At 48.3% G+C, this 24,904-nt stretch overlaps 1 protein-coding gene and 1 pseudogene across 2 annotated transcripts; both read left to right on the top strand.

Moving 5' to 3' along the window:
- The first annotated feature begins 214 nt into the window (after positions 1-214).
- On the top strand, positions 215-15,661 carry cry1a (cryptochrome circadian regulator 1a). Of its 2 annotated transcripts, XR_003976348.1 has the most exons (15): positions 215-1,610; positions 5,715-5,823; positions 6,128-6,270; positions 6,984-7,162; positions 7,635-7,723; positions 9,014-9,154; positions 9,849-10,160; positions 10,746-10,897; positions 11,323-11,525; positions 12,231-12,335; positions 12,891-12,992; positions 13,833-13,904; positions 14,294-14,392; positions 15,111-15,167; positions 15,333-15,661. XR_003976348.1 is itself a non-coding variant. In XM_030353188.1 (14 exons), exons 1-13 carry the CDS (start codon positions 1,453-1,455, stop codon positions 14,386-14,388), a joined length of 1,860 nt encoding a protein of 619 aa, XP_030209048.1. In that variant the 5' UTR covers positions 218-1,452; the 3' UTR covers positions 14,389-14,392; positions 15,111-15,661. The 2 variants fall into 2 exon arrangements, 1 of the variants encoding a protein (XP_030209048.1); XM_030353188.1 differs by having other exon boundaries at positions 218-1,610; positions 15,111-15,661.
- Positions 15,662-20,180: 4,519 nt separating this feature from the next.
- On the top strand, positions 20,181-21,856 carry LOC115541468 (troponin T, fast skeletal muscle pseudogene; annotated as a pseudogene).
- Positions 21,857-24,904: the final 3,048 nt, after the last annotated feature.

Below are 24,904 nucleotides of genomic sequence, written 5' to 3'. Positions count from 1 at the left end.
GCCCGTTTATATAAGATTTTTGTGACACATTTACGCCTCCTGTAAATACACATGGAGTGAAAGTTTCATGATAGAAACACCAAATAGGCTACATCATTTATGCACTGTTAAACTAAATGATGACCCGATATGCACGCCTATATATTAAAACGATCACTATTAACATCTGCGTTCTTAATAAAATAACGTGCCTCATTGGCCCATCCAAAGAAAAACAAACAAATCCTATATTAGGCTATTATAAACCTTATATATTATACCTATGAATGTATACATTACATTACAATAACATTACATAAACCATACACAGAAAAAATCAAGGTTTCTGACTTAGACAAACGCGCGCGCGCACACACGCACATGAGAACAACATTGCAGTTGCATGGCACATGGTCGCCGCGATCATGCCGTGGTTCATGTGATCATCCGGGTATTTTCAAGGTGTTTACAGATTAGTGGGCGGGGCAAGTCGTGGGGCGTCAACTACAAACATAATAACTATCTAGAAATCACTCAAAATATTCAACGAAATATAGATATTAATCAATGAAAATGGTGTTCATGTCATTAATATCACTTTATATCAAATATTTAGTGAATATTATTGAATAAAGTCGGAATGTGGCGGGGAGCATTGCAGAAACGTGACAACTCGGTACCGACGTCTGCGGTTTCGGCCAATAGCGAAGCTCGAAGTCATGTGCGTCATGCTATGGGCGGAGTCATGACGGATGTAGGCGAATCGAGGTTCCGTTGCATAGACGGTGCGTGTCTCCTCTCCTCCAAATCTGAGATATGTACCCGAGCATCAGCACTGCCTTGGTGTACGACTCAGTAAGACTCATCGACTGCTGAGTATCTGCTCAGTTTTTTATCGGTAGACTGTAAAAAACATTCTCCGGTCAATTGTATTGAAGGGCTTTCACTTCGAGGAGTTGACAGTCTTCCCACGGCGCGATACAGTTAATTCTTTAATTGCGTGGACGTGTCGTGTCTGATTTCTTCTATTTTGCGTGTAGCCGCGGCGCTAGTTATTGCAAGTTTATAGGGCATTGACAAACGTGTCACAGAGCATTGGTACGCTTTTTCTCCACAATTTAGAAAAAACAAGTTATACAACAGAAGGCTGGGGACCGCCACACACGGTCCTAACGCCGGTCGAGTACCTGTTCGCATCGCCGTAGAGCGCAGACTCTTGGACCAATGGTTCAGAAGTCACCAGTTTCTGTATTCTATGACATGATGGACAAGCTTTTATTAGAACAAGGTTAAAAATCGGCCTGTTTCTGTTGATCAAGCAAGACCATCCCCGGGTTACGCTGTGGCCTTGATTTTACGCATTTTTTCTCTTCGTTGACCAAAGCAAAGAAGATCGTTCCACAAAACCGAGCAGACCTTTATTTATTTTTTGAATATAGAGTCTTTATCGTAAAGCACTCGCCCGGTTGAGTGATGGTTGTGAACACCATCCACTGGTTTAGGAAGGGCTTGCGGCTCCACGACAACCCGGCGCTCGAGGACTGCATCCAGGGAGCGGACACGGTGCGCTGCGTCTACATCCTCGACCCCTGGTTCGCGGGCTCCTCCAACGTGGGGATCAGCAGGTGGAGGTGAGACCAACAGACGCATCACACCCGCCGTCATCGCGTTGGAGGCCGAATGCCATATGCGAGTATAGACGCAGCTGGTTTATAGGTTTAAAGTTAATTCAGGCATCCAACATTTCATTAAGGTTAATGTTATCCAAAAAGTGACGTAAGTATGAATGACTGCATGGGGGGGTGGTGGGGGGGACAGTGGATGCATAACAGGGTGAGCGAGGGAGGGGTGGGTGTAATGGTCACGGAGCTATGCATCTTGAGCTTGGACGCGTCACGTGATGGAGATAAACGCGCGGCTTTCTAGTTGAAGTCTGAGTCGCCGTCATCCTCCTGTCTGAGTGCCGAGCCCCATCCGTAGAAACAGGGGTTTGGTTAAATCCCAACATTGCACATGTCGGTGAAGTACTAACGTGTGTGTACTGTATAGTTGTTATTCGATATCATATAACTCTTTCGTTGTGTTACCAACTGCGCAACAAGACATGACGCACACCACCGGAGTGGTCAAGTTTCTGACATGTTGGATCGATGAAATTTATAGTTTAGTTTTTAGATTAAAAGTAAAAAATGCAGAGTGGTCGAATCCGGATGACTTACAACAATCGCATCGAATCGACGGTTCAAGTGGGTCACTGTGTTAGCCGAGAGGCGTCCCTCGCCAGGGCTTTGTTTTGACCCACTTCTTCTTCTTCTTCTTCCACGATAAGAACAGTCCCAGGTTGACCCTCCTGGCGGCCCTCTGTTAACAACAATGCGTAACAGAAGTCTCTGTTATGAATGGTCGCAGCAGCGGGGTCCGCTGAGAGACGCTCTGCATGAGGCCGCTGCTGGATGTGCGGTCATCGATTTTACATTTGAAGGTTTTGCCGGTTATAAAAAAAAGGGCTGCACTTAAGCAGGATGACTCAATATGTCTATTTGTGTTTGGTACATTCACAACACGGACGTCATCCGCGACCCACTTCTCATGTTTTTTGAGGATTCTCCTCTGTTCTCCGCAGTCGGTGAACCACCAACACTGTCTTTAACCAGCCTTTAGCTTTGGATACGTCATACACATTTGTATGTGTCTAGTAGTTACGTTAACTATTATTTTTAGATATGCATTCATGAATTAGCGATAGGTTGTTTTCTTAGGATGGGTAATGCATCGTTTAATGCCTTGCGTGTGTTTTTTTTTTGCCACTCGTACTCAGGTGATGAATACTAATGCAGTGATGGACCTCAATTTTGCCAAAATGTCACCTCCCTCAAGTCACAGTTAATAAATAAATAATAAGTAACTGAATGAATAATAAAAAATCGAAAGAACAAATCGTATTCTGCATTTATATTAGTAGTTTTTTCTTCTTTAGGTTGCAAACCTAAGCAACAATCACTGGTTTTAGTGACATCTTGTTCCTAGTCATCCCGGATTAGGCTGTGATTGTTAAAATAAAATCATCATTGAGTGATGAGTATTTGTATACCTGGAACCACAACTACCTCAGCCAATACAAATAGGCCTATGAGACAATCATTCAAACAGACTGGGATGAGATGAAACATAAAAAACTAAAAGGCGTCTTTCACCCTAGGGATCCCTCGCATGATGTTAGAAAATATTCAGAATCTGTCAGCCATAAATTACGCTACAATTACAATAACATTTCAGCCCGTGTTTGTAGATTACGAGTGCACTGAAACCTGGTCAAAAACCGTTGAAGCATAAGTCCCTTCGACCCAAACCGCCCGGAATATAGGTTCCGGTTTGAGGAGAGAATCCTCAAGTTCTCCTTTAAGTCCTCAAATCGCTCTCACCTCGCCTCCAGCTGTGAACACTGAGTCAAACCGTGGTGGATGTATATACACTGGATATATATATATATGAGAAAAACCACTGCGGGCACAGAAGGCCCCCTCCTAAGAACCCTGATGGGTTTCCACAGCAACCGAAAACATAATATTGCAAGTTGCTTACGTGTGTGTGAAGTGTACCGGCCTTCTGGGTCAAGAGATTTGCAGGCTGTAGGGACTCGGACAGGGAGTCTGTGTCGGTCTGTGTGTATATGTACTCGTATTCAGTTCCATTACAAATAGAAACACACAAATGCGCTTGCATATGGAAGGATAGTCGAAAGACTTTCGTTTATGCTCTAGAGCTCCATCAAGATTGCACCTGTGTTGTTCTGTGAAGTACGTCTGAGTCGATGTGTGAGTCAGATCTGGTCGCACCTTTCTGTAGCACCTTACTGAGTGATGAGTACAGTAGTATTCACACTGCTTAAATGGGAATGAAGGGGTGGGTGTGTGTGTGTGTGAGTGTGATGTATCCTCTTTTTATGGATTCAGTGTGGATGCCAAAACGAGTTGAAGAGAGAGGACCTGGACTCAAATACAGGTGGCATGTGATGTACAAACTTATGTTCTCACTTTCAAGAACAAACTTGATAATGCAGCCTTGGCCTGTCTGTCCATTACTTTATCGATGTAATAAAATGGTTTGCCAAAAAAATCTATAAACAGGGTAATCATTTAATGCTTTCAGTGGGGAAAATATAAAGTTGGATGATGAAGTGAAAATATAAAGTCTGAGCCCAACAAAGTGTATGTCTAAGGTTCGACAAAGAAGGTGACAAAAAAACAGAATAAATTCAACCCAAACTGCATGAAAGCCGACCTGAAAAGTGAAAGCTTCGCGGAAATGTCTTTTGGAACAGGGCTAGGGTGAGCTAGTATGAGGCTAACGACACCAGACACCCGGGAACATTACGTTTAGCTGTTCCTCCGCGGCCGCGGGCCCGTAGCCTAGCACTCGGTGTGCTTTCTGCAGCGTTCAGAACATTTACTGGCGGTCTGCCAAGGTTCCCTTTAGCAGGGCAGGCAGGGTAATGTGTGTGTGTGTGTGTGTGTGTGTGTGTGTGTGTGTGTGTGTGTGTGTGTGTGTGTGTGTGTGTGTGTGTGTGTGTGTGTGTGTGTGTGTGTGTGTGTGTGTGTGTGTGTGTGTGTGTGTGTGTGTGTGTGTGCTATCTCTGCTATCAGGTATTACTAGCGTCATTAGCATCGCGCTTCAAACAGGTTGTGGCTCTCTGTCTGTCAGATCCCAAAGCAGCTGGCCTCTTATTGCGTCATTCACGGCGTAACGGACCCTGCGATGTTTGCCATTTCGGTTGGAGCGGTCCAACGTTCACTTGTTGCTATGGTTACATTTCCCTGATGAAAATGTTGTATAAAGCAATGCTGTCGGATGTGTCGGCTTTCACTTGAAAGTTATGTGAGGGTTCAGTCACTGATTACGAGATTGCGAAACAATCAGCTCTTCTCCTTAAACTGGGAGAATATTGTACCAGGATTTCTTGTTCTCCGCTGCCCCCTAGTGGCGGTACAACGCAGCAACAGGCCACTGCTGCTACTGATGCTACTGATGCTACTGCTGCTTATTGAACTATAGGTGACCCCTTTGCTTTCCCGCTCAGCTTACATAAGATAACGCTGCGTAATGATTTTATAAAAAGCTGAGTGTCCTCAAGTGGTGGATCTGACAGCTGCTATATATACATGCAACAACCTTCTGCTCCTTCTTTTTATACAAGCATACACACATTATGACCTGTATGGTGGTTTAGCTCATGATTCCTGAAACTAGGGATGTGCATTTCTGGCAAAAAAACGTCACTTTCCTTGACAGCGGTCATTATTTGCTTAGCAACGGTGAATTATCAAAAAATTATTCACCTCCGGAAGTTGTGAAGGCCCATGCAAGTGAACGGAGCGTTCAACAGCATTGAGAGGAGCCGTGTAATAAACAACGATAGTCACATTCATTATTCGATTATCTACGTGACTCAGACTATTCGACAATCGTTGCCCATCCCTACCTGAAACTACTTCTGATAGGGCAGTTACATAAATGCTTTTACAGGGAAAACTTCGGGGTTTCTTGGAAGTGAGGAGGTCAGTTCGGGATCTCATCGATCTGTTTGGAGTGTGGTGTCCTGTCAAACACAAGGCAAAGCACGCTTTTATCCATTGGTGTACTCTTTTTCACAAACGTACCGATATTTTCATATTACGTGCTGATAACTGAATGCTGTGGTTGCAGTTGTAAAGAGAAATGGCCGCTGTGTGTTCCAGGTTCCTTCTGCAGAGTCTGCAGGACCTAGACGCCAGCCTGCGTAAGCTCAACTCCAGGCTGTTTGTGATCAGGGGCCAGCCCACAGATGTCTTCCCCCGGCTCTTCAAGGTGAGCCTGCCTTTGGTTTATAATCTTTCCGATTAATCCTACTCTGATTGGGTTTGTAAGATGCGTGTATACACCTTAGTCGGACCAAAATCAGACGGAATCGGGTTTCTCGTCGTCGGATTAAGACCCTTGATTGTTCGATTGACAGTCGCATTAACGGGCGTGTAAACGTACCACCTGTGGTTGAGGTCGCGGTGTTACGTCCCGGGGTGTGAGTGACGTGCAGGTCGCTGGGGGTTGTTATGCTAAGCCCCGCCCCCTCCACCTCCTGACCCCGGTTCTGGTTCCCCATTGGCTCTCCCAGGAGTGGGAGATCCGCCGGCTGTCGTACGAGTACGACTCGGAGCCCTTCGGGACGGAGCGCGACGCGGCCATCAAGAAGCTGGCCTCGGAGGCGGGGGTGGAGGTGACGGCGCGCATCTCGCACACACTCTACGACCTCGACAGGTACGCCTCCCACCCCCAGCTGCCTCCCCCGCCCCCCTCCCCCCGCGCTGTCTCCCCCCTCTTCGTCTCCCTCCTCTTCGTCTCCCCCCTCTTCGTCTTCCTCCTCCATATATCGCCCAACAGATCTGTTTAAGCTGTTGTATTAGGACTGTGATAATGTACTTTTATTATCGTTTATTAAATCATTAAAAAAGATAGGTTTATTTTACTGCTTTATTTGAAAGAAATGTTCCTCATAGTCTTATAAGTTAAAAATATTTATTTTTTAATTTTTAATATTGAAATATATTTAACGAACATTAAAAGAAAAAAGAAAACACATGAATAGAACGGAAACTACCTCGAACCCTGACCTATGTCCCTAACACATTACGTTTCTCCTCCTCCTCCTCCTCCTCCTCCTCCTCCTCCTCCTCTCCCCCTCCCCCTCCCCCTCCTCCTCCTCCTCCTCCTCCTCCTCCCTCTCCACCTCCGCCTCCTCTTCCTCCCCCTCCTCCTCCTCCTCCTCCTCCTCCCTCTCCTCCTCCTCCTCTCCTCCTCCTCTTTCTCCTCCCCCTCCTCCTCCTCCTCCTCCTCCCTCTCCTCCTCCTCCTCTCCTCCTCCTCTTTCTCCTCCTCCTCCTCCTCCTCCTCTCCTCCTCCTCCTCCTCCTCCTCCTCCTCCTCCTCCTCTTCCTCCTCCTCTTCCTCCTCCTCCTCCCTTCCTCCTCCTCAGGATCATAGAGCTGAACGGCGGTCAGTCCCCCCTCACCTACAAGCGCTTCCAGACTCTGATCAGCCGCATGGCGCCGGTGGAGGTCCCTGCCGACGCCATCAGCTCTACCTGGAAGTGCAGCACGCCGCTGGCGGACGACCACGACGACAAGTTCGGCGTCCCCTCCCTGGAGGAGCTCGGTGGGTGTCGACGCATGGCTCGCCTCCACCCTCCTCCATCTAGCTCCACCTGTGTAGAACTATACCCTACCTCCACCTGTAGAGATGTTTAGCCACATCCACCCTCTACCTCCACGCCTCCATTTGTCTAGATCTATAGCCCAACCCCTTCCTCCACCTCTTCAGATATTTACCTCGACGTCTGCAGTGAAATCCTAGTGTGTGTGTGTGTGTGTGTGTGTATGTGTGTGTGTGTGTGTGTGTGTGTGTGTGTGTGTGTGTGTGTGTGTGTGTGTGTGTGTGTGTTTATATGTTTTTATATACTGTATATAAAGATTTATTTTTAATGAAAGCTCATAATTATGAAGACATTTCTTTGGCCTGGATTATTTTTTTGATCCATACATAAAAACATAAAAGCTAAAATATCTCCGCTGAGAACCGCCAAATTGCCCAAACCCGAGTATGGCTAACGAGCTCCTGGTGGCTGCAGGGTTCGACACGGAGGGGCTTCTGTCTGCGGTGTGGCCCGGGGGGGAGACGGAGGCTCTAACCCGGCTGGAGCGGCACCTGGAGAGGAAGGTGAGACCCCCTGGTTCTACTGCAGCCCTCAGATTCCCGTTGGGCTCGCTCCCTTCTGGGCCCTCTCCTCAGCCTCTGAGGAACGGAGCACTTAAACACTGGAGTGGAACACAGACCATCCACGAGGGTCCAATGGGGATCACCTGTAATAAAAAGAACATGGTAGCATCTCTTCATTTTAAATTAAATAAGTAAATAAAAATACATTCAAATTATGCTGTGGTACACTAGACTGGAAGCCATCAGGTTATTATAGAAACCATGCCAAGAAGTGGAAGCCATGAAAACCCATTATGTTAACATCCAGGCTTTACATTATGTTAACATCCCGTCTTTACATTATGTTAACATCCCGTCTTTACATTATGTTAACATCCAGGCTTTACATTATGTTAACTTCCCGTCTTTACATTATGTTAACATCCCGTCTTTACATTATGTTAACATCCAGGCTTTACATTATGTTAACTTCCCGTCTTTACATTATGTTAACATCCCGTCTTTACATTATGGTAACATCCAGGCTTTACATTATGTTAACATCCCGTCTTTACATTATGTTAACATCCCGTCTTTACATTATGGTAACATCCAGGCTTTACATTATGTTAACATCCCGTCTTTACATTATGTTAACATCCCGTCTTTACATTATGTTAACATCCAGGCTTTACATTATGTTAACTTCCCGTCTTTACATTATGTTAACATCCCGTCTTTACATTATGGTAACATCCAGGCTTTACATTACGTTACCATCCCGTCTTTACATTATGTTAACATCCCGTCTTTACATTATGTTAACATCCGGGCTTTACATTATGTTAACATCCCGTCTTTACATTATGTTAACATCCCGTCATTACATTATGTTAACATCCCGTCTTTACATTATGTTAACATCCAGGCTTTACATTATGTTAACTTCCCGTCTTTACATTTATGTTAACATCCCATCTTTACATTATGTTAACATCCCGTCTTTACATTATGTTAACATCCCGTCTTTACATTATGTTAACATCCCGTCTTTACATTACGGTAACATCCCGTCTTTACATTATGTTAACATCCCGTCTTTACATTACGGTAACATCCCGTCTTTACATTATGTTAACATCCCGTCTTTACATTACGGTAACATCCCGTCTTTACATTACGGTAACATCCCGTCTTTACATTGCGGTAACATCCCGTCTTTACATTACAGTAACATCCCGTCTTTACATTGCGGTAACATCCCGTCCGCTAGTATCTTACGTCTCCGTTGTGTCTCTCCTGCTCGGCCAGGCGTGGGTGGCTAACTTTGAGCGCCCGCGGATGAACGCCAACTCGCTGCTGGCCAGCCCGACGGGCCTCAGCCCCTACCTGCGCTTCGGCTGCCTCTCCTGCCGCCTCTTCTACTTCAAGCTCACCGACCTCTACCACAAGGTAAGGTTGTCACGACGACGAGTCACGACGATGAGTCACGACAACCATGTGGTTGACGCACTTGGGGACACCTTTCATTAGAAATGGTTTGACCTTATTTGTTTGCACGGAAGAACCGAAAACTAGAATCAAGATATTCACATTATTTATGATAAAAGTTGCTGAGTGAGGTGTTCTAGAAAGTCTTCCCCTGGAAACACTTCCACCTGGAGTCTCTGACACACACCTCCTGCCTCTCCCCCTCCTCCTCCTCCTCCCCCTCCCCCTCCTCCTCCTCCTCCTCCTTCTCCCCCTCCTCCCCCTCCTCCTCCTCCTCCTCCTCCCTCTTCTCCCCCCCCTCCTCCTCCCCCTCCCCCTCCTCCTCCTCCCCCTCCCCCTCCTCCTCCTCCTCCTCCCCCTCCTCCTCCTCCCCCTCCCCCTCCTCCTCCTCCTCCTCCCCCTCCCCTCCTCCTCCTCCTCCTCCTCCCCCTCCTCCCCCACCTCCCCTCCTCCCCCTCCTCCTCCTCCTCCCCCTCCTCCTCCTCCCCCTCCTCCTCCTCCCCCTCCCCCCCCACCTCCCCTCCTCCTCCTCCTCCTCCTCCTCCTCCTCCCCCACCTCCCCTCCTCCTCCTCCTCCTCCTCCTCCTCCTCCTCCCCCTCCTCCTCCTCCTCCTCCCCCTCCTCCTCCTCCCCCCCCCTCCTCCTCCCCCACCAGGTGAAGAAGAACAGCTCCCCCCCGCTGTCGTTGTATGGCCAGCTGCTGTGGCGGGAGTTCTTCTACACGGCCGCCACCAACAACCCGTCCTTCGACAAGATGGAGGGCAACCCGATCTGCATGCAGATCCCGTGGGACCGCAACGCCGAGGCGCTGGCCAAGTGGGCCGAGGGCCAGACGGGGTTCCCCTGGATCGACGCCATCATGACCCAGCTGAGGCAGGAGGGCTGGATCCACCACCTGGCGCGCCACGCCGTGGCCTGCTTCCTGACCCGCGGAGACCTCTGGGTCAGCTGGGAGGAGGGCATGAAGGTGAGGGGGGGGGGGGGGGGGGGGGGGGGGAGGCTGAGAGGGCCGGAGGTAGCGCCGCCGCGGGGACTTAAACGAGATTTTAAAAACTCAGTGGCAATTCTTATGCCCTTATATGGGCCTTTCCTGCCACATGCTAACAGGGGGGGGGGGGGGGGGGGGGTTCAGCACCCCACGCTAACAGGGGGGGGTTGTTTCAGCACAACAGGGGGGGCGGTTTCAGCACCTCATGCTAACAGTGAGGGGGTTTCAGCGCTACATGCTAACAGGGGGGGGGGGTATTTAGGCGCTACATGCTAACACGGGGGGTGTTTCAGCGTGCTAATGGGGGGGTGGGGTTCAGCGCTTCATGCTAACACGGGGGGTGTTTCAGCGTGCTAATAAGGGGGGGTGTTTCAGCGCTACATGCTAACAGGGGGGGGTGTTTCAGCATTCTAACAGGGGGGGTTGTTTCAGCGCTACATGCTAACACGGGGGGTGTTTCAGCGTGCTAACAAGGGGGGGTGTTTCAGCGCTACATGCTAACAGGGGGGGGGGGGGTGTTTCAGCGCTACATGCTAACAGGGGGGTGTGCGGTCGCGTCCCCAGGTGTTCGAGGAGCTGCTGCTGGACGCTGACTGGAGCGTGAACGCGGGCAGCTGGATGTGGCTCTCCTGCAGCTCCTTCTTCCAGCAGTTCTTCCACTGCTACTGCCCCGTGGGCTTCGGCCGGAGGACCGACCCCAACGGAGACTACATCCGGTAGGCACGACGCCGTAGCCACGTTAGCCCTGTTAGCAGCGTAAGCCTAATTAGCCGTGTTAGCATAGTTAGCCTAGTTAGCCATGTTAGCCTATTTAGCCTGGTTAGCGATATATGTTACTGATCTGTCACTGAGGCACAGCAGTCCTATATTTTTACTTTCCTGCAGCCTCTTATTGTTGAAGATATAGAAACATCCACATTGATGAATGAAATCATCAACCGGACATCCATATATTCATACAACAGATTTAGGCTTGAAACCAGTTATTAGTTAGCTATTAGTTATTAGTTATTCGCTAGTTAGATATCACAAAATCGATTCACAACAAAACACAAAAAAACAATAAAACGCAGATTCTGGATCTTTCTGACCACGGCTGATACGAATACTAATCGTGTCCTTAACCCCCTCCCTCTCTCAGACGCTACATTCCAATCCTGAAAGGCTTCCCGGCCAAGTACATCTACGACCCCTGGAACGCGCCGGAGAGCGTGCAGAAGGCGGCCAAGTGCATTGTGGGCGTGCACTACCCAAAGCCCATGGTGAACCACGCTGAGGCCAGCCGGCTCAACATCGAGCGTATGAAGCAGATCTACCAGCAGCTGACCTGCTGCCGCGGCCTGGGTGAGGACCAGGCTTAGTCTAGGTCTAACTCTAGGTCTAACAGGGTGAGGACCAGCCTTAGGTCGAGGTCTAACTCTAGGTCTAACAGGGCGAGGACTAACTCTAGGCCTAACAGGGCGAGGACTAACACTAGGCCTTACAGGGCGAGGACTAACTCTAGGCCTTACAGGGCGAGGACTAACTCTAGGTCTTACAGGGCGAGGACTAACTCTAGGTCTTACAGGGCAAGGACTAACTCTAGGTCTAACAGGGCGAGGACTAACTCTAGGTCTAACAGGGCGAGGACTAACTCTAGGTCTAACAGGGCGAGGACTAACTCTAGGTCTAACAGGGCGAGGACTAACTGTAGGTCTAGAGGTACGGCTCTAGTCTAACTGGCCAAACCCTTTCTTTTGTTTCTATACATGTATATATTTATTTGATTTCTTTATTTTCTTTTGTATTATTAGTGTGAATGTGTCTTTGATTATGATACTGGTTAGGGTTAATACTACCAGGGTCTTGGAGACATGGTGGACATTTGAACATAAATAAATAATAAAGAAATAAACTTGACTAGTGAGGACCTGCGGTGTGTTCCACAGTCGTACCCCACATGGCCCGCCTGTGGAGGTGTGTGCGTGTGTGTGTGTGCGTGTGTGTGCGACTGTGCGTGTTTGTGTGTGTGTGTGTTCAGTGTTATTAACCCTCCTCTCCTCTCCCCAGGCCTGCTGGCTGCGGTTCCGTCCAGCGCCACCGGGGGCAGCGAGGCGGCGTCCGGCCTGCTGGGGTTCACCGTGGAGGGCGCCCACGGAGCCAGCACCCCCTCCGGTACGCCAGCCCCCCCCCACTGGGATCACTGGGTTCACAGGTTCCCAACCAGTCCGACTTCCCTCAATGGTTATCAGAGAGAAGCTTTGATACTCTCGTCTACACTTGGTATTGTTTAGATATTAATTATCGGCTAAAGGCAATTTAATGTACTGAAAATAAAACAAAAACTGATATTTAATTCATGGATATTCAAAAACGTAGTTCAACACCATCTCGGCGTCCTCTATGTGGCACGATACTTTTCCAACATAATTTAGTAATCCAGTATGCTTGCTTTTATTAAAGTCTATCGGTTTTATTATAATGTACTTATTGTAAGTCACTCTGTAGAGAAGAGTCTGAACGTTGATCTGTGAGTCCATCGGTCCGTCCTGCCTCCCCCCGCGGTTTTGGACCTTGATACGAAACACACAAACCCGTTCAGACTTCAGAGGTCGTTCTCTGTGCTGGGGGGGGGGGGGGGGGGGGGGGGGGGGGGGCTGTCTGTGTGGAGGGGGGGCCTGTCTGTGTGTGTGCATCCAGAGATGGACCGTTTTCCGCTCTGTCTCCTAGGTTACCAGAGTGCGGTGACCCCCTCCCAGGGTGACTGGCAGAGTGCTGTGATGACGTACTCCCAGGACGAGGCCCAGAGCACGTCGGGCCCCCAGCAGACAGGTGGGGGGGGGGGGGTCACACTGCCGGCCTCACGGCCCACTGCGCACAGTGACACACTTTCAATGAACCTCAGCCTCGGTAGAACATGTGGCCCCCGCTCCGGACGCATGGCGCCGTATAACCCCGCCACGGGTTCCTTTATACGGGATGAGCGGTCCGAGGACAATTGGATTGAGGGAATTGGGCCGTGAATGGATTCACGGGGCTGTTGTGACGTCTATGGGGGCAGTACTGAGGGCTCTCTCTCTCTCTCTCTGTCTCTCTCTGTCTCTCTCTCTCTCTCTCTCTCTCGCTCTCTCTCTCTCTCTGTCTCTCTCTCTCTCTCTCTCTCTCTCTCTCTCTCTCTCTCTCTCTCTCTCTGTCTCTCTCTCTCTCTCCCTCTCTCTCTGTCTCTCTCTCTCTCTGTCTCTCTCCGTCTCTCTCTCCGCCTCTCTCTCCGTCTCTCTCTCTCTCTCTCTCTCTCTCTCTCTCTCTCTCTCTCTCTCTCTCTGTCTCTCTGTCTCTCTGTCTCTCTCTCTCTCTCTCTGTCTCTCTCCGTCTCTCTCCGTCTCTCTCTCTCTCTCTCTCTCTCTCTCTCTCTCTCTCTCTCTCTCTCTCGCTCTCTCTCTGTCTCTCTCTCTGTCTGTCTCTGTCTGTCTCTCAATTAAATTAAATCAAAAAAGCTTTATTGGCATGACTATTGTGGTAAACAAACAGTGTTGCCAACGCATTACAAATATTACGTATAATAACAAAAAAAATACATAACATACAGAGGTACATCTAGAAATAATGGTAACATTTTGAAAATTAAAAGAATCTCTCTCTCTCTCTCTCTCCCTCCCTCCCGCCCATCCCTAGCTCCTGGATACTCACCCCCGGGCAGCAGCTTGATGTACTACACCCCGCCCGCCCTCCCTGCAGTGACGCAAGGTTGGACCCTCGCTCTGAAACTAGCCCAGTATTATGATTTAGCATTGTTATTAGTGTTATGACCCACCATATTAATAAGGGAGCAGGATAGTCTCGTGGGGGTTAGGGGGTTTGACCGCCAGCTGATAGATTCTCGGTTCTGAGTGCGACGCCATCTGCGTTGGTATCCTAGCAGGAGGCTCAAAGTAATCAGCAAATACCCCTTATAAATCACTGTTCGTTGCCTTGGGTGAAAGTGGCGTGATGAATGACTCAATGGGGGACGAGCAGGCTAACACTGAATTTTAATAATAATTATTTTAATATCTAATTTTTGATCCCGAGGATGTTTGTATCAGAGCAGTGTGATGTTATCAGGGCCGTCCTAATGGCTGTCCCCGTGCCCCCAGGAGTCCGGAACCCCCTTCAGACCAGTGGGAAGCGCCCCAGTGAGGACCACGGCGCTGGGACCGGCTCCAAGGTCCCGCGGCAGTGCAGCCACTGAACAGGTGGGTTCTGCAAGGGGGGGGGGGGGGGGGGAGAAAGAGTCAAAATATAGAGTCTGTTTTACGATTTTGAATCCATAATAAAACAACCGCTATACAACCAACAGTCAATCGGAAATATGTCACGTTGTATCCGTTTAAGTTTACATCTGAGGGTATCAAGCTAACGTCTCTCTCTCCCTCTCCTCTCTCCCTCTCCCCCCCTCTCCCTCTCCCCCCCTCTCCCCTCTCCCTCTCCTTCCCTCCCTACCTCTCCCCTCTCCCTCCCACTCCCGCTCCCCTCTCCCCTCTCCCCCCCTCTCTCCCCCTCCCCTCTCCCCCTCCCCTCTCCCTCCCTCTCCCCTCTCCTCTCTCCCACCCTCCCTCCCTCTCCCCTCTCCCTCCCTCTCCCCTCTCCCTCTCCTTCCCTCCATCCCCCTCCCCTCTCCCCTCTCCTCTCTCCAACCCTCCCTCCCTCCCTCTCCCCTCTCCCTCCCTCCCTCTCCCCTCTCCCTCCCTCCCTCCTTGTCCTCTCTCCCCTCTCCCTCCCCCTCCCCTCTCCCCCTCCCCTCTCCCCTCTACCTCCCCCTCCCCTCTCCTCCCTCCCAACCACCCTCCCTCCCTCTCCCCTCTCCCTCCCCCTCCCCTCGCCCCTCTCCCTCTCCCCCTCCCCTCTCCCCGCTCCCTCCCCCTCCCCTCTCCCCTCTCCCTCTCCCCCTCCCCTTACCCTCTCCCTCCACAGGGTGTCATCAGCCGTGACCCCCACGCTGTCCTTGGTGAAGAAGCAGACATGGCCCCCGTTGGACGGCCGGCAGCCGGCAGCTCTTAAGAGTCCGATTGATTATCCTTCACGGACTCAAAGCACGCAGTGTGGGGGTCCCACACCAACGCACTCATCCCCCAAAACCGACCGGCCCCCAGAACCTACAACCCACTCCACATCAACTCTGCATGGTCTCCTTTTGGTCGGGGCCCACCTATTTATGTTTATAAAAAAGGAGATTTGCTCATTTCCACATTGCAGACAACTCTTTCATATGTGATATTGTATGTGTTTTCTCTTTGTTCTTGTGTCGCCATAGATCCACTGATATATTTTTGATATTTCAAAAGAATGAATAATAATAACGGTGGATTTGATTTTGGGCAATTTAAATACGAAGCAAAGACCAATCTGGATGGTTCCACTGCTTCAGAGACGTGGTGGGACACTGCAGTCTCACGATGCATTCTATAGGAGACTGGTCTCCTCCTCCTCCTCCTCCTCTCCTCTCCCTCCTCTTCCTCCTCCTCCTCCTCTCCCTCCTCTTCCTCCTCCTCCTCCCTCCTCCCTCTCCCTCCTCCTCCTCCTCCTCTCCTCCTCCCTCTCCCTCCTCCCTCTCCCTCCTCTCCTCCTCTCCCTCCTCTTCCTCCTCCTCTCCTCTCCCTCCTCTTCCTCCTCCTCCTCCTCCACCTCCTCCTCCCCCCCTCCCCCTCCTCCCCCCCTCCCCCTCCTCCCCCCCTCCCCCTCCTCCTCCTCCTCCTCCACCTCCTCCTCCCCCCCCTCCCCCTCCTCCTCTCCCTCCTCCTCCTCCTCTCTCCTCCTCTTCCTCCTCCTCCTCCTCTTCCTCTCCCTCCTCCTCCTCCTCCTCTCCTCCTCCTCCTCCTCCTCCTCTCCCTCCTCCTCCTCCTCCTCCTCTCTCCTCCTCTCTCCTCCTCTTCCTCTTCCTCCTCCTCCACTCTGTCTCTAAATCATCTCCCTCTCTCTACGGTCCAATCAACAAGTGTTCCTCCTTCCATCCTCTTCCTCTCTCCCTTCATCACCTTCTCATCCTTAACCACAGACCCCAGATGTATTGTCAGGACGCATATCAGTTGTATGAATATCTGTCGCTGACCATCATGCTTTTGCCCTTGTAAATAGTTAATAAAATAAATGTGTACTGAATATATTTTATACAAGTATGGAATGAAGAAAAAATATTTTCATGTTGTTCAATTTTGTGTAGTCAATAACTGTATCACTGGATAGTAGTGCTTCAATTGTTGTTCTTTGTTAATGTATTGTTTAATAAAACAATTGTTAAATATACAAAATGTCCCAAGCCTGGTCTTCAAAACTGAATTGAAGAGATACAGTAAATATACTATTCATTCAATTGTAATCCATTGATTAATAGATTGGATTCAATGTTAGCTAATTTATTATATTTCTTAGTTATGCAAAATGCTGCACCTGTCTGTGCAGGCTGTTGCACGTTTACGTACAATACCGGCTCAGGCTGTTGCATGACAAAAACAACACCATCTTGTATGGCACCGGTTATATAGAGGACACGTGCTGTTGACAGAAGGTGCGTTACCGCACCGTCATCAGCTGTTGCTCCCCTTTCCGGTTCAGTAACAACGTGAGAAGGCTGTAAACACCGGTTGTGTAACCTCCCGCCCCCACCGGGCGCGTGGACTCGTGATTGGCCCAAACGAGAATTGATTGATTGGTTTAATCAGGTGTTTCCTCGTTCCCGTCTCGAGCTTCCCGCTGACAGCCAATCCCGGGCTGTTCGTCCTCATTAGTTCCGAGTTGGATCACCTCTGTCACCACACCCACAGCTACATTAACGTGCGCTAGTTTGCTTTCACTAACTTACTGATCTTTTGATTAGCTCAAGCTTAATTAAGGGAGTATAGTTGAAATCTTTTTTTAAACATATAAATAATTGATTGTTCGTGTTTTCCTTTACTTTTTGACTCCTGCACCCTGACAAGTGTGGCCGCCAACGAGGGAGCTTCAACGAGGACCACCGCAGTGAGTTTGCTGACCCAAGCTTCATTGGGCCTCTGTATGCTGCTGTCTTACTCTAATCTGCTGCTCCACATACATACGCTGTTACAGTAAAGACTATGTATCGCTTATCTTTTCCCTTAACATGTGTCTCCTCCCCTTTTAGGCGCCCGAGACGAGATTTATTCGAAATGCGGGGGGCCCCCCTTTGGGGCCCCCCGTAGAACACTGGTAGCCGAGGTATAGGGAGGACGTACTCTAAAGTATTTGTCTGGGGTTCGCGGTCGGCGGTGCTCTTCTGGTCCAGCGCTTTGCAGTCGGTATCGGTTCTGGTCTGACCACCCATTCCTTTTGAACCTCGTCTTGTACAGCCCCACTGTGCTGTCTTGTACCATGATGTTGTTCTTGTGCAATCGCAGCACTTTGCTGTAGTCCAGCCTTGCTAACTTATCTCAAGAGATGTCACCATGACCATTCTGGTCCAACACTCCTGGTGTCTGGTATCATGTGCTAGGACAACGCCAGCTTGTGGTGACTTATGTAGCCTGCGGTTCCTCAGTTGTTGAGCACACGAATAGGCGAGTGGAGGGAAAAGTATACTATATATCAACCCAAGGTTCTGGAGTGTAATATACCAACAACTCAAAAACGGCACATTTAATTTTCTGTGCAATGATGAATTATATTTTCATCTGTGTCCTTCATATGGGTCAATTTTGACAGATTGATGGTGAAGTCGAATGTTTGAGTGCACCATGAGGGGCTTTGCGTTCCGACTGGTTGCTTGCTAAGGGTTGCGCTTTTAGTTTGCAACGGTAGTTTGGTAGACTGTTTGTTCCACTTCACCGCTGTGAAATTTTAAATTTGTACTTTTAATATTGCACATAGCCTACTTGCTTGTCTTAAGATTGTGGCAACCCTAAACCGGTTCACTGTCAAATTTTTCTGCAATAGTTTCATTCATACGTTTTTAGATTGAATTTTATCTGCAGTTTGTAAAAACAAGGACTCTTCAGTTTGGCTAATTGGTTAGCCTAATGTATTCGGCGTTGGATCAGGACTCTACCAGAACTAACTTGCCATCGTGAGTAATTATTGGACACATTTTTACCAATTGTTTAGAGAAACTCTAAATGCTTAATCATAAACAGTTTCCCGTGTATATTATTATTCAGGTGCAGCTTTATTCAGACTGGCGAGATGGGGTCATTTATACCGACATTTTAGATCACTGCTTCAAATTGAATGTTTTTTTCAATCTGGGATTAATGTACTTTATATTAAGAGCAATATTTTGGATGTTTAACTAGTTGCCCTATAGCGATGTAATGCTTGGTTGTTCCCATCATCAGTCTATACAGTCTACTCTCAAATGAAGATGTATTGGCCTGAGTGGACATTAGATGGCGCTGTGGTGGCGTTCTTTCGTTAACCGAATTCTCTTGAAATGTTCTCGTTTTTTTTAGGCTGAAAGACCCTCCAGCCAGATGGTGGTTCAGTGCTGAGCTCTCTGCTGCGAGAGATCTGGTGCAGATTCCCAGAATGGCCTGAGACGACGGTTTATCAGTTGTAACGATGGTTATAAGTTATAGTTGTTGGACTGCAAAACTCTTGTGTTGTGTAGACGTTGATAGTCTGCGGATGAATCTTCCCCCTACAGGGCATTGAGGGCCGAACAAAGTTGCTGTACTGATCTACCGGGCTCATTGACCTGTTTTTGAACTTTGAACCATGGCGATCCTAATGTCTTGACATCTGCTACTTCACGAATAAAAACTTTTTTTTTTCTAATTTGATTTTGATCTTTGCGACTGTTCATAATTCAACTTTCTTAACCTCACCAGGAGTAGCCTACACTACGCCTGAAGTCTGTTTAGAGAATACAGGAATCCCAACAACTCTATGCTCGCTACAAATTTGATTTTAATCTGCGATAAACTGATCAAAAGTGCAACCAATTAAATTGAATAATTAAGTCTTGCATTTGAAGAGCCTGTTTGCCCGGTAATTCCCACTCATAACGGGGCCCTGACAAAGCAGCACTAAAAGTTCTCGCTTTGTAACAAGTGCTTAATTTGTATTTCCAGCAATTGCGGCAAATTAAGATATTGATATAAAAACTATTGGTCCATGGTTATAATGTGCCATTTGGTATTTATGCAGTGGTAGATTGGACTCCAGTTTTGTTCATTGCCATCCGCATCACTCTTTATCCCTTGAGACCCATTCATGGCTTGACGATGCGTTTGCCTAGTTGGTGAGTCAATTGTAGAATTAGGATCCAACTATTTCAGACGTGCATTCAGTCACTGTCCAAGTGTAATCCAACACCAGACTGACGTGAGTGGCCCTGGACTATTCATATGAAGTTATCACTTAGGACCGACTCAAATTAAAACTCTAAACCCCTAAGCTTGTAACCATAAGCTCATATCAACCGGGTCTTTGCATGCGTATGTTTCTAATGCAGAGTGACAGAAGGTGCGTTATCCTACAGGGGAAGTCCGCTGGATGGTCCCTGTGCCACATGGAGGGCTGGGGAGGCTGGGCGGCATCTGTCGGTCCAAAAGTGCGTGCCCTTTTCCATGCTCGTTAAAGTAACGACCGTCAAACGAAGCAGACGTGCTGAGCACAAGGATGAGATGTCCACCCCCCACGAAGAACTAATCCTCCAGGTCGTTCTTCACCGGTTGCCGCTCCGTATCGTACCAGATATCAAGAATGTTTTAATCTCGTTCAACATAGCGGGCTGGAGATACTTTTGGAAGGATCATCTTCTAGCACGTCTACTCCATTGTTGAGGTCTTTCTTTCAAAGGCCATTCTTGTCCGTTGACGACAACAATGGAAGGATGACTAACTTTTTCTGAAACTTTTAACATCTAAAATAAGCAGTCATCTTTTGTACGACATAGTTCCCGAACCCAGGCAAAGTTGTTGGGCTTATAGATGTAGTTATCGCCCAGTCGGCCTACAATGCATACGTTATTTAAGGGAAGTTGAAAAATGTGCCATCTGTCTTGAGCATTCAAATCCTCATTGGCTTCAACATTCTTGTGTGGGCTATTGCAGGGAATGTCATTTGGCTTGTCAATGGGAGCTTTTAAGCACCAACGTTGTTTGAGAAGCCTTGTGACGTCTATACCGCCACTGCCTACTTATCAAGGCCCGGAGAGCATAAGTGTGCGTGCATCTGTCGTGTATCGGAAATAGTTCCTCATCTTCTCCTTACAAAGTAATAAAGATGTGGCTGCGTTTGTGGGGTCAGAGTGCAGCCGGGATCTAGAGGGATAACTGAGGGGTGGGTGGATCCCTCGGTGTTGGACGAGTCAAGGAGAAAATAGCCTCCGTACAGCTCCATCTGTCTGAACTGCCCGCCGATGACGCCAAGCTCTAGAGAGTTAGAACTGTTAACAGTCACATGGTAGCGGGAAGCCCTTCAAAAACATCTCCGCTCCAAGCCAGTGGCCTCACTTGTCCCCACTTGTCCCCTGACTGCGAGCCAACCGCAGGTCTGAGAGCATCTCTGTTGTCTCCCTGGGACCTCGCTGCCTCTTCGAGCAAGAACAACACCATGTCGGTCACTGAGGAGAACGTGGAGGAGTACGAGCAAGAGGAGGAAGAGGAGCCGACAGACGCCGGACCGGACAGGAGCGAGGAGGAGGAGCGGGAGCAAGGCGAGGGGGACTCAAAGTGGCGTCCCAAGACCACCTACATCCCCAACATCGCGCCGCCCAAGCTCCCGGACGGCGAGAAGGTGGACTTCGACGACCTCCACCGCAAGCGTGTGGAGAAGGACGTGAACGACCTGCAGTCGCTGATCAACCTGCACTTCTCCACCCGGGAGAAGGAAGAGGAGGACCTCGTCTCCCTGAGGGAGCGCATCGAGAGCCGCCGCTCGGACCGCAACGAGCAGGTGCGGGTCCGCGGCGAGCAGGAGCGCCAGCGGCAGGCACGGCTCGCCGAGGAGCGGGCGCGGCGCGAGGAGGAGGCGGCGGCCAAGCTGCGCGCCGACGAGGACGCCAAGAAGAAGCTGATGTTCACCAACAAGTCGTTCGGCAGCTACCTGCAGAAGCAGGACGCGGCGCGCAAGGGCAAGAAGCTCACGGCGCGCGAGGAGAAGAGGAAGGCACTGTCGGAGCGACGCAAGCCGCTGAACATCGACCACCTGAACCAGGACAAGCTGGCCGAGAAGGCCCAGGAGTTGTGGGCGTGGCTGCACCAGCTGCACGCAGACAAGTTTGAGCTGGCCGAGAAGTTCAAGAAGCAGAAGTACGACATCGCCCTCCTCCGGAACCGCGTCAGCGACCACCAGAGAGGCTCCAAGGCGGCCAAGACGACCCGCGGAGCCAAGGGCAAGTCCGGGTCCTGGAAGTGATCTGTGTGTAGGCTGAGGGCGTCACTCAGCGTAGGCACTGTCACGAGCTGCCATGCTTCTGTTTTGTGGCTGTTTTTTATGGACTATTTTACCCCCCACTGCTTTGGATGACTCTTTACCACCTGTGGTGTGACTATGGATTTGTTTGATTGCAGGCAATTTGGACTAAGAGGCTGTGAATCAGACCACATCACTTTCAATCACCGTTTTTTTTCTCTCTCCCTCTCTTGGTATTCCATGCATTGTTATAACCATAAATTGTTTGTTGTATAATTAGAGTGTATAATGAGCAGAAAAACTATTTTTTTTTGCACATTGATTGGGAAAGTGATTAAAATCGAGCACACATATTTCAGTTGTGTTATTTAGCCTAGAAAGCTGCATAACTGTATTTTCCAATTTGAGGCGCTCTGTCGACGTGTCAGCTGTCTGGTTTATATTTAAAGCCCTCCACCAACACCGCCAATGTTAATTGGCGAGTGGCCGGTTTGCTGCGTTTTAAAAGGTTGAGATGGTATGGTATGACAGGTGTGCCCGCAGCTGAGTCCCGCCGCGTGGAGCTATTTTGGTCTCGCAGCCCTCCGGGGGCGGCCAGGCACGTTGGCCTGCATTGTTTACACGGGGGAAATGTGCGTGTTGACTGAGAAATCGCGCACCGTGCTGCTAAATGGCGCCCCCGGCGTGCTGTTTGTTTAGATAAGGCGACTGATGTCTGGGATCTGAAGGATGGGGACTCCAAAGGGTACGACTCAAACGCAGTCAGACTGACCGGGTTTCTTTTTATAGCCTAGTTTTGCTTTACATTTGATAGCCTACTGCTTTTATATTTTAATCCTACAATGGCTGCTGCATTATCTCAAATTTGATTAAATGTCATGAATTATTCAGATAAGAAAAATGTAAACTCCAACACAAAACTGGTTTTGATTTGAAAATGGCAAATGAAGCATACTTTTCAAATACGAAAACACAATCGTAATAAAACGAACAAATAGGCCTACCTCAAATAATAGTAATGGAACAATGAAAGAATGAAACCATATAGGCTACTGTAGGATGAAATTGGGGGGATAGATCATGGCATGTGACTGCATGCTAATTTATAACATAACTTTGAGATGGAAACAATCAAACAAATAGAAAATATGAAATGGTTTACTTGGTCTTTTTCTTTTGTATAACATAATGGAGAACATAGTATTGCAGTGCAACAGGCACATGATGGATACATGAAGGTTAACACCTAAGAACCGCTAGGGGTCACTAGAACCCCGGTTTGTACCAAGTGGAAAACACCTGGAAGCATAATTGCTGGGAAATCTATTCAAAGCGATCTGTTGTCATTTGTGTCCCAAAGCGAAAGATAAGTCTAATAAAAAACAACAATAAGAAATGCTTTTCACACTCCCCAATAACACAATTAAAACAAGATAATCAGCTTGGTATACATAACTAATATGGTTTTTTTTCGAGCATCCATTTAAACATGTTGTAAAAGCGTTCATATTCCTCAAATTCCTCCTACTTTTAAAGGTTTTTATTTTCGGCATGTTTGGCCTACTGGGTGCTTTCACGAGTCGGTCTAAGGGCCAGAGCCGTTTCAGCTAACAAGAGCCAGTTCATACTGCCACTCGCCCCTGGACCTCGCATGTCAGATTGGCTCCGGTGTAGGCAGCTGTATGAAGCCGTCCAGACGCCGCAGTTCCCGACAGGTTTCCATAGTGACCAGAGAGAGACCATTTCTGCCAGCGGAGATTGTCTGAACCCCCCACCACCACCACCACCGCCACCACTGCTACCTGCAATAAATAAAAATGTGTTTTGTTTGCCAGTGTGTTGATCCTGTGGTCACGATAAACGACACATGTCCCATCTGTGATATAAATCTTACTCTACACAAATGTATGGATTGATGTCTGGGAAACTGAATTATCTGACACGTGACCAGGTATGCTTCATTAATCTACTCCCACCCATTTCGGTTAATGCTTTCTGGTCACTGCTCTAGCCACGTTTTAGCGCGATGCACGTGTTTGATCACACGGCTTTGAGGGAGCGCACAATTTATTGTTTCCTTCACTGCGCACGAGCCTTTTACCACGTTCATTGACTAAATGCCTTACTCGGATGCTGAAAGATAAAAATGAAATATAAGACAGATGCAGAAGCCACATCATGAAAACAACTTTCATATAATGCATTGAATGTCCAAATCACAAATAAATCAACTATATCGAGATCGATGACGTGGCCAAAAACCCGGATGAATCTACCAGACGTGCATCTAATAACTGTTGAAGCAAATCTGTTGTGCCCCAACACTCATGTGGAGCAAACATGTCTTTGATTAGGATCCCAATAAAGCATCATTCAACAGTGACAAAACAATTACCACTCTGTGTGTGGACGTCTCCAACTAATTCGATGATGTCTGCTGAAAGATGCCATCCCCTACCTTCTGGGAATTAGCCAAGCTCTGCTTTGGTCCACCATGCAATTCATTAGACATAAGAGCTCCATAAGATGGCTCTACCGGGAAACGCTGAAGCCTGCTCAAGTGCGAGGTCGTTCATTGATGGGATTGGACCAAAACGTATTCTTGAACCTGGAGTAGGTGGACAGTTCCGTGCAGCCTGTCTTCTGCTTCAGTATAAACCTCGTTGAGTGTCTCTCTGTTTGTTTAACCGAGTCAGGTATCACAGCCTCAGCTTTGTGTTTCACGATGCAGTTAGCCTATATAAGTTATCAACTCAAATTTCATCCCCAAATTTTTTCTTTTTATGTCAAATAATTTATTTAGGGCCTTTATTGCGTTTTGGATAGCATCTCAGATTCCTGCCCAGAGGCGCTCATTAATTTCCACGGCCACTGAAAAAATGGGAGAGGTTTAAGTTTTATAAAGTACTAGAAATATCATTTGAAAAGGGAAAACCGCCACTTCTGGTGACTAAAGATAATAATAATAATATTAAAAAGGTGCTGTGATGGTAATATTACAATAAAGTGCCTCTTCTTCGAGGAGACGAAAGGTCAGACACAGAATAAACGACCTTATCCGAGTGTGACATTTAAAGAAATTCTTTAATTGGGAGATGTGTGTATCAAACCGAAAGTGCAGTGTTTATGGGGTGCAGCTATAACGTTGATCGCACCAGGCGCAGAGATCTCTCTGGGACGAAATGTACTTCTCTGCATTTAAATTGCCCCCCAGTTCTTAACATTAATAGATTATTGTTATGGAAACTAGATGATCCTTGGTGACGCATCGTATGAGATAGGCTAGGTGTTCAGATGTGCATTTATGTGCATTTATTCAGTCAAGCGTTCATTTATAGATTTTATTTTGCGCCATAAAACATCTTTACCTCTATTTAAGAAAGAGGCAATTTTCTGGAAGA

This window comes from Gadus morhua, chromosome 4 (assembly GCF_902167405.1).
Source record: "Gadus morhua chromosome 4, gadMor3.0, whole genome shotgun sequence".
Lineage (NCBI taxonomy): Eukaryota > Metazoa > Chordata > Actinopteri > Gadiformes > Gadidae > Gadus > Gadus morhua.
This window is presented reverse-complemented; position numbering and strand designations above follow the sequence as displayed.

What these genes read in the sequence shown, in the direction of transcription:
- cry1a (XM_030353188.1), top strand. Translation starts at nt 1,453, where the DNA reads ATGGTTGTGAACACCATCCACTGGTTTAGGAAGGGCTTGCGGCTCCAC. An exon ending in CGGAGCCAGCACCCCCTCCG is followed by an intron (nt 12,336 to 12,890) that starts GTACGCCAGCCC and finishes TCTGTCTCCTAG; the next exon opens with GTTACCAGAGTGCGGTGACC. An exon ending in GTCGGGCCCCCAGCAGACAG is followed by an intron (nt 12,993 to 13,832) that starts GTGGGGGGGGGG and finishes GCCCATCCCTAG; the next exon opens with CTCCTGGATACTCACCCCCG.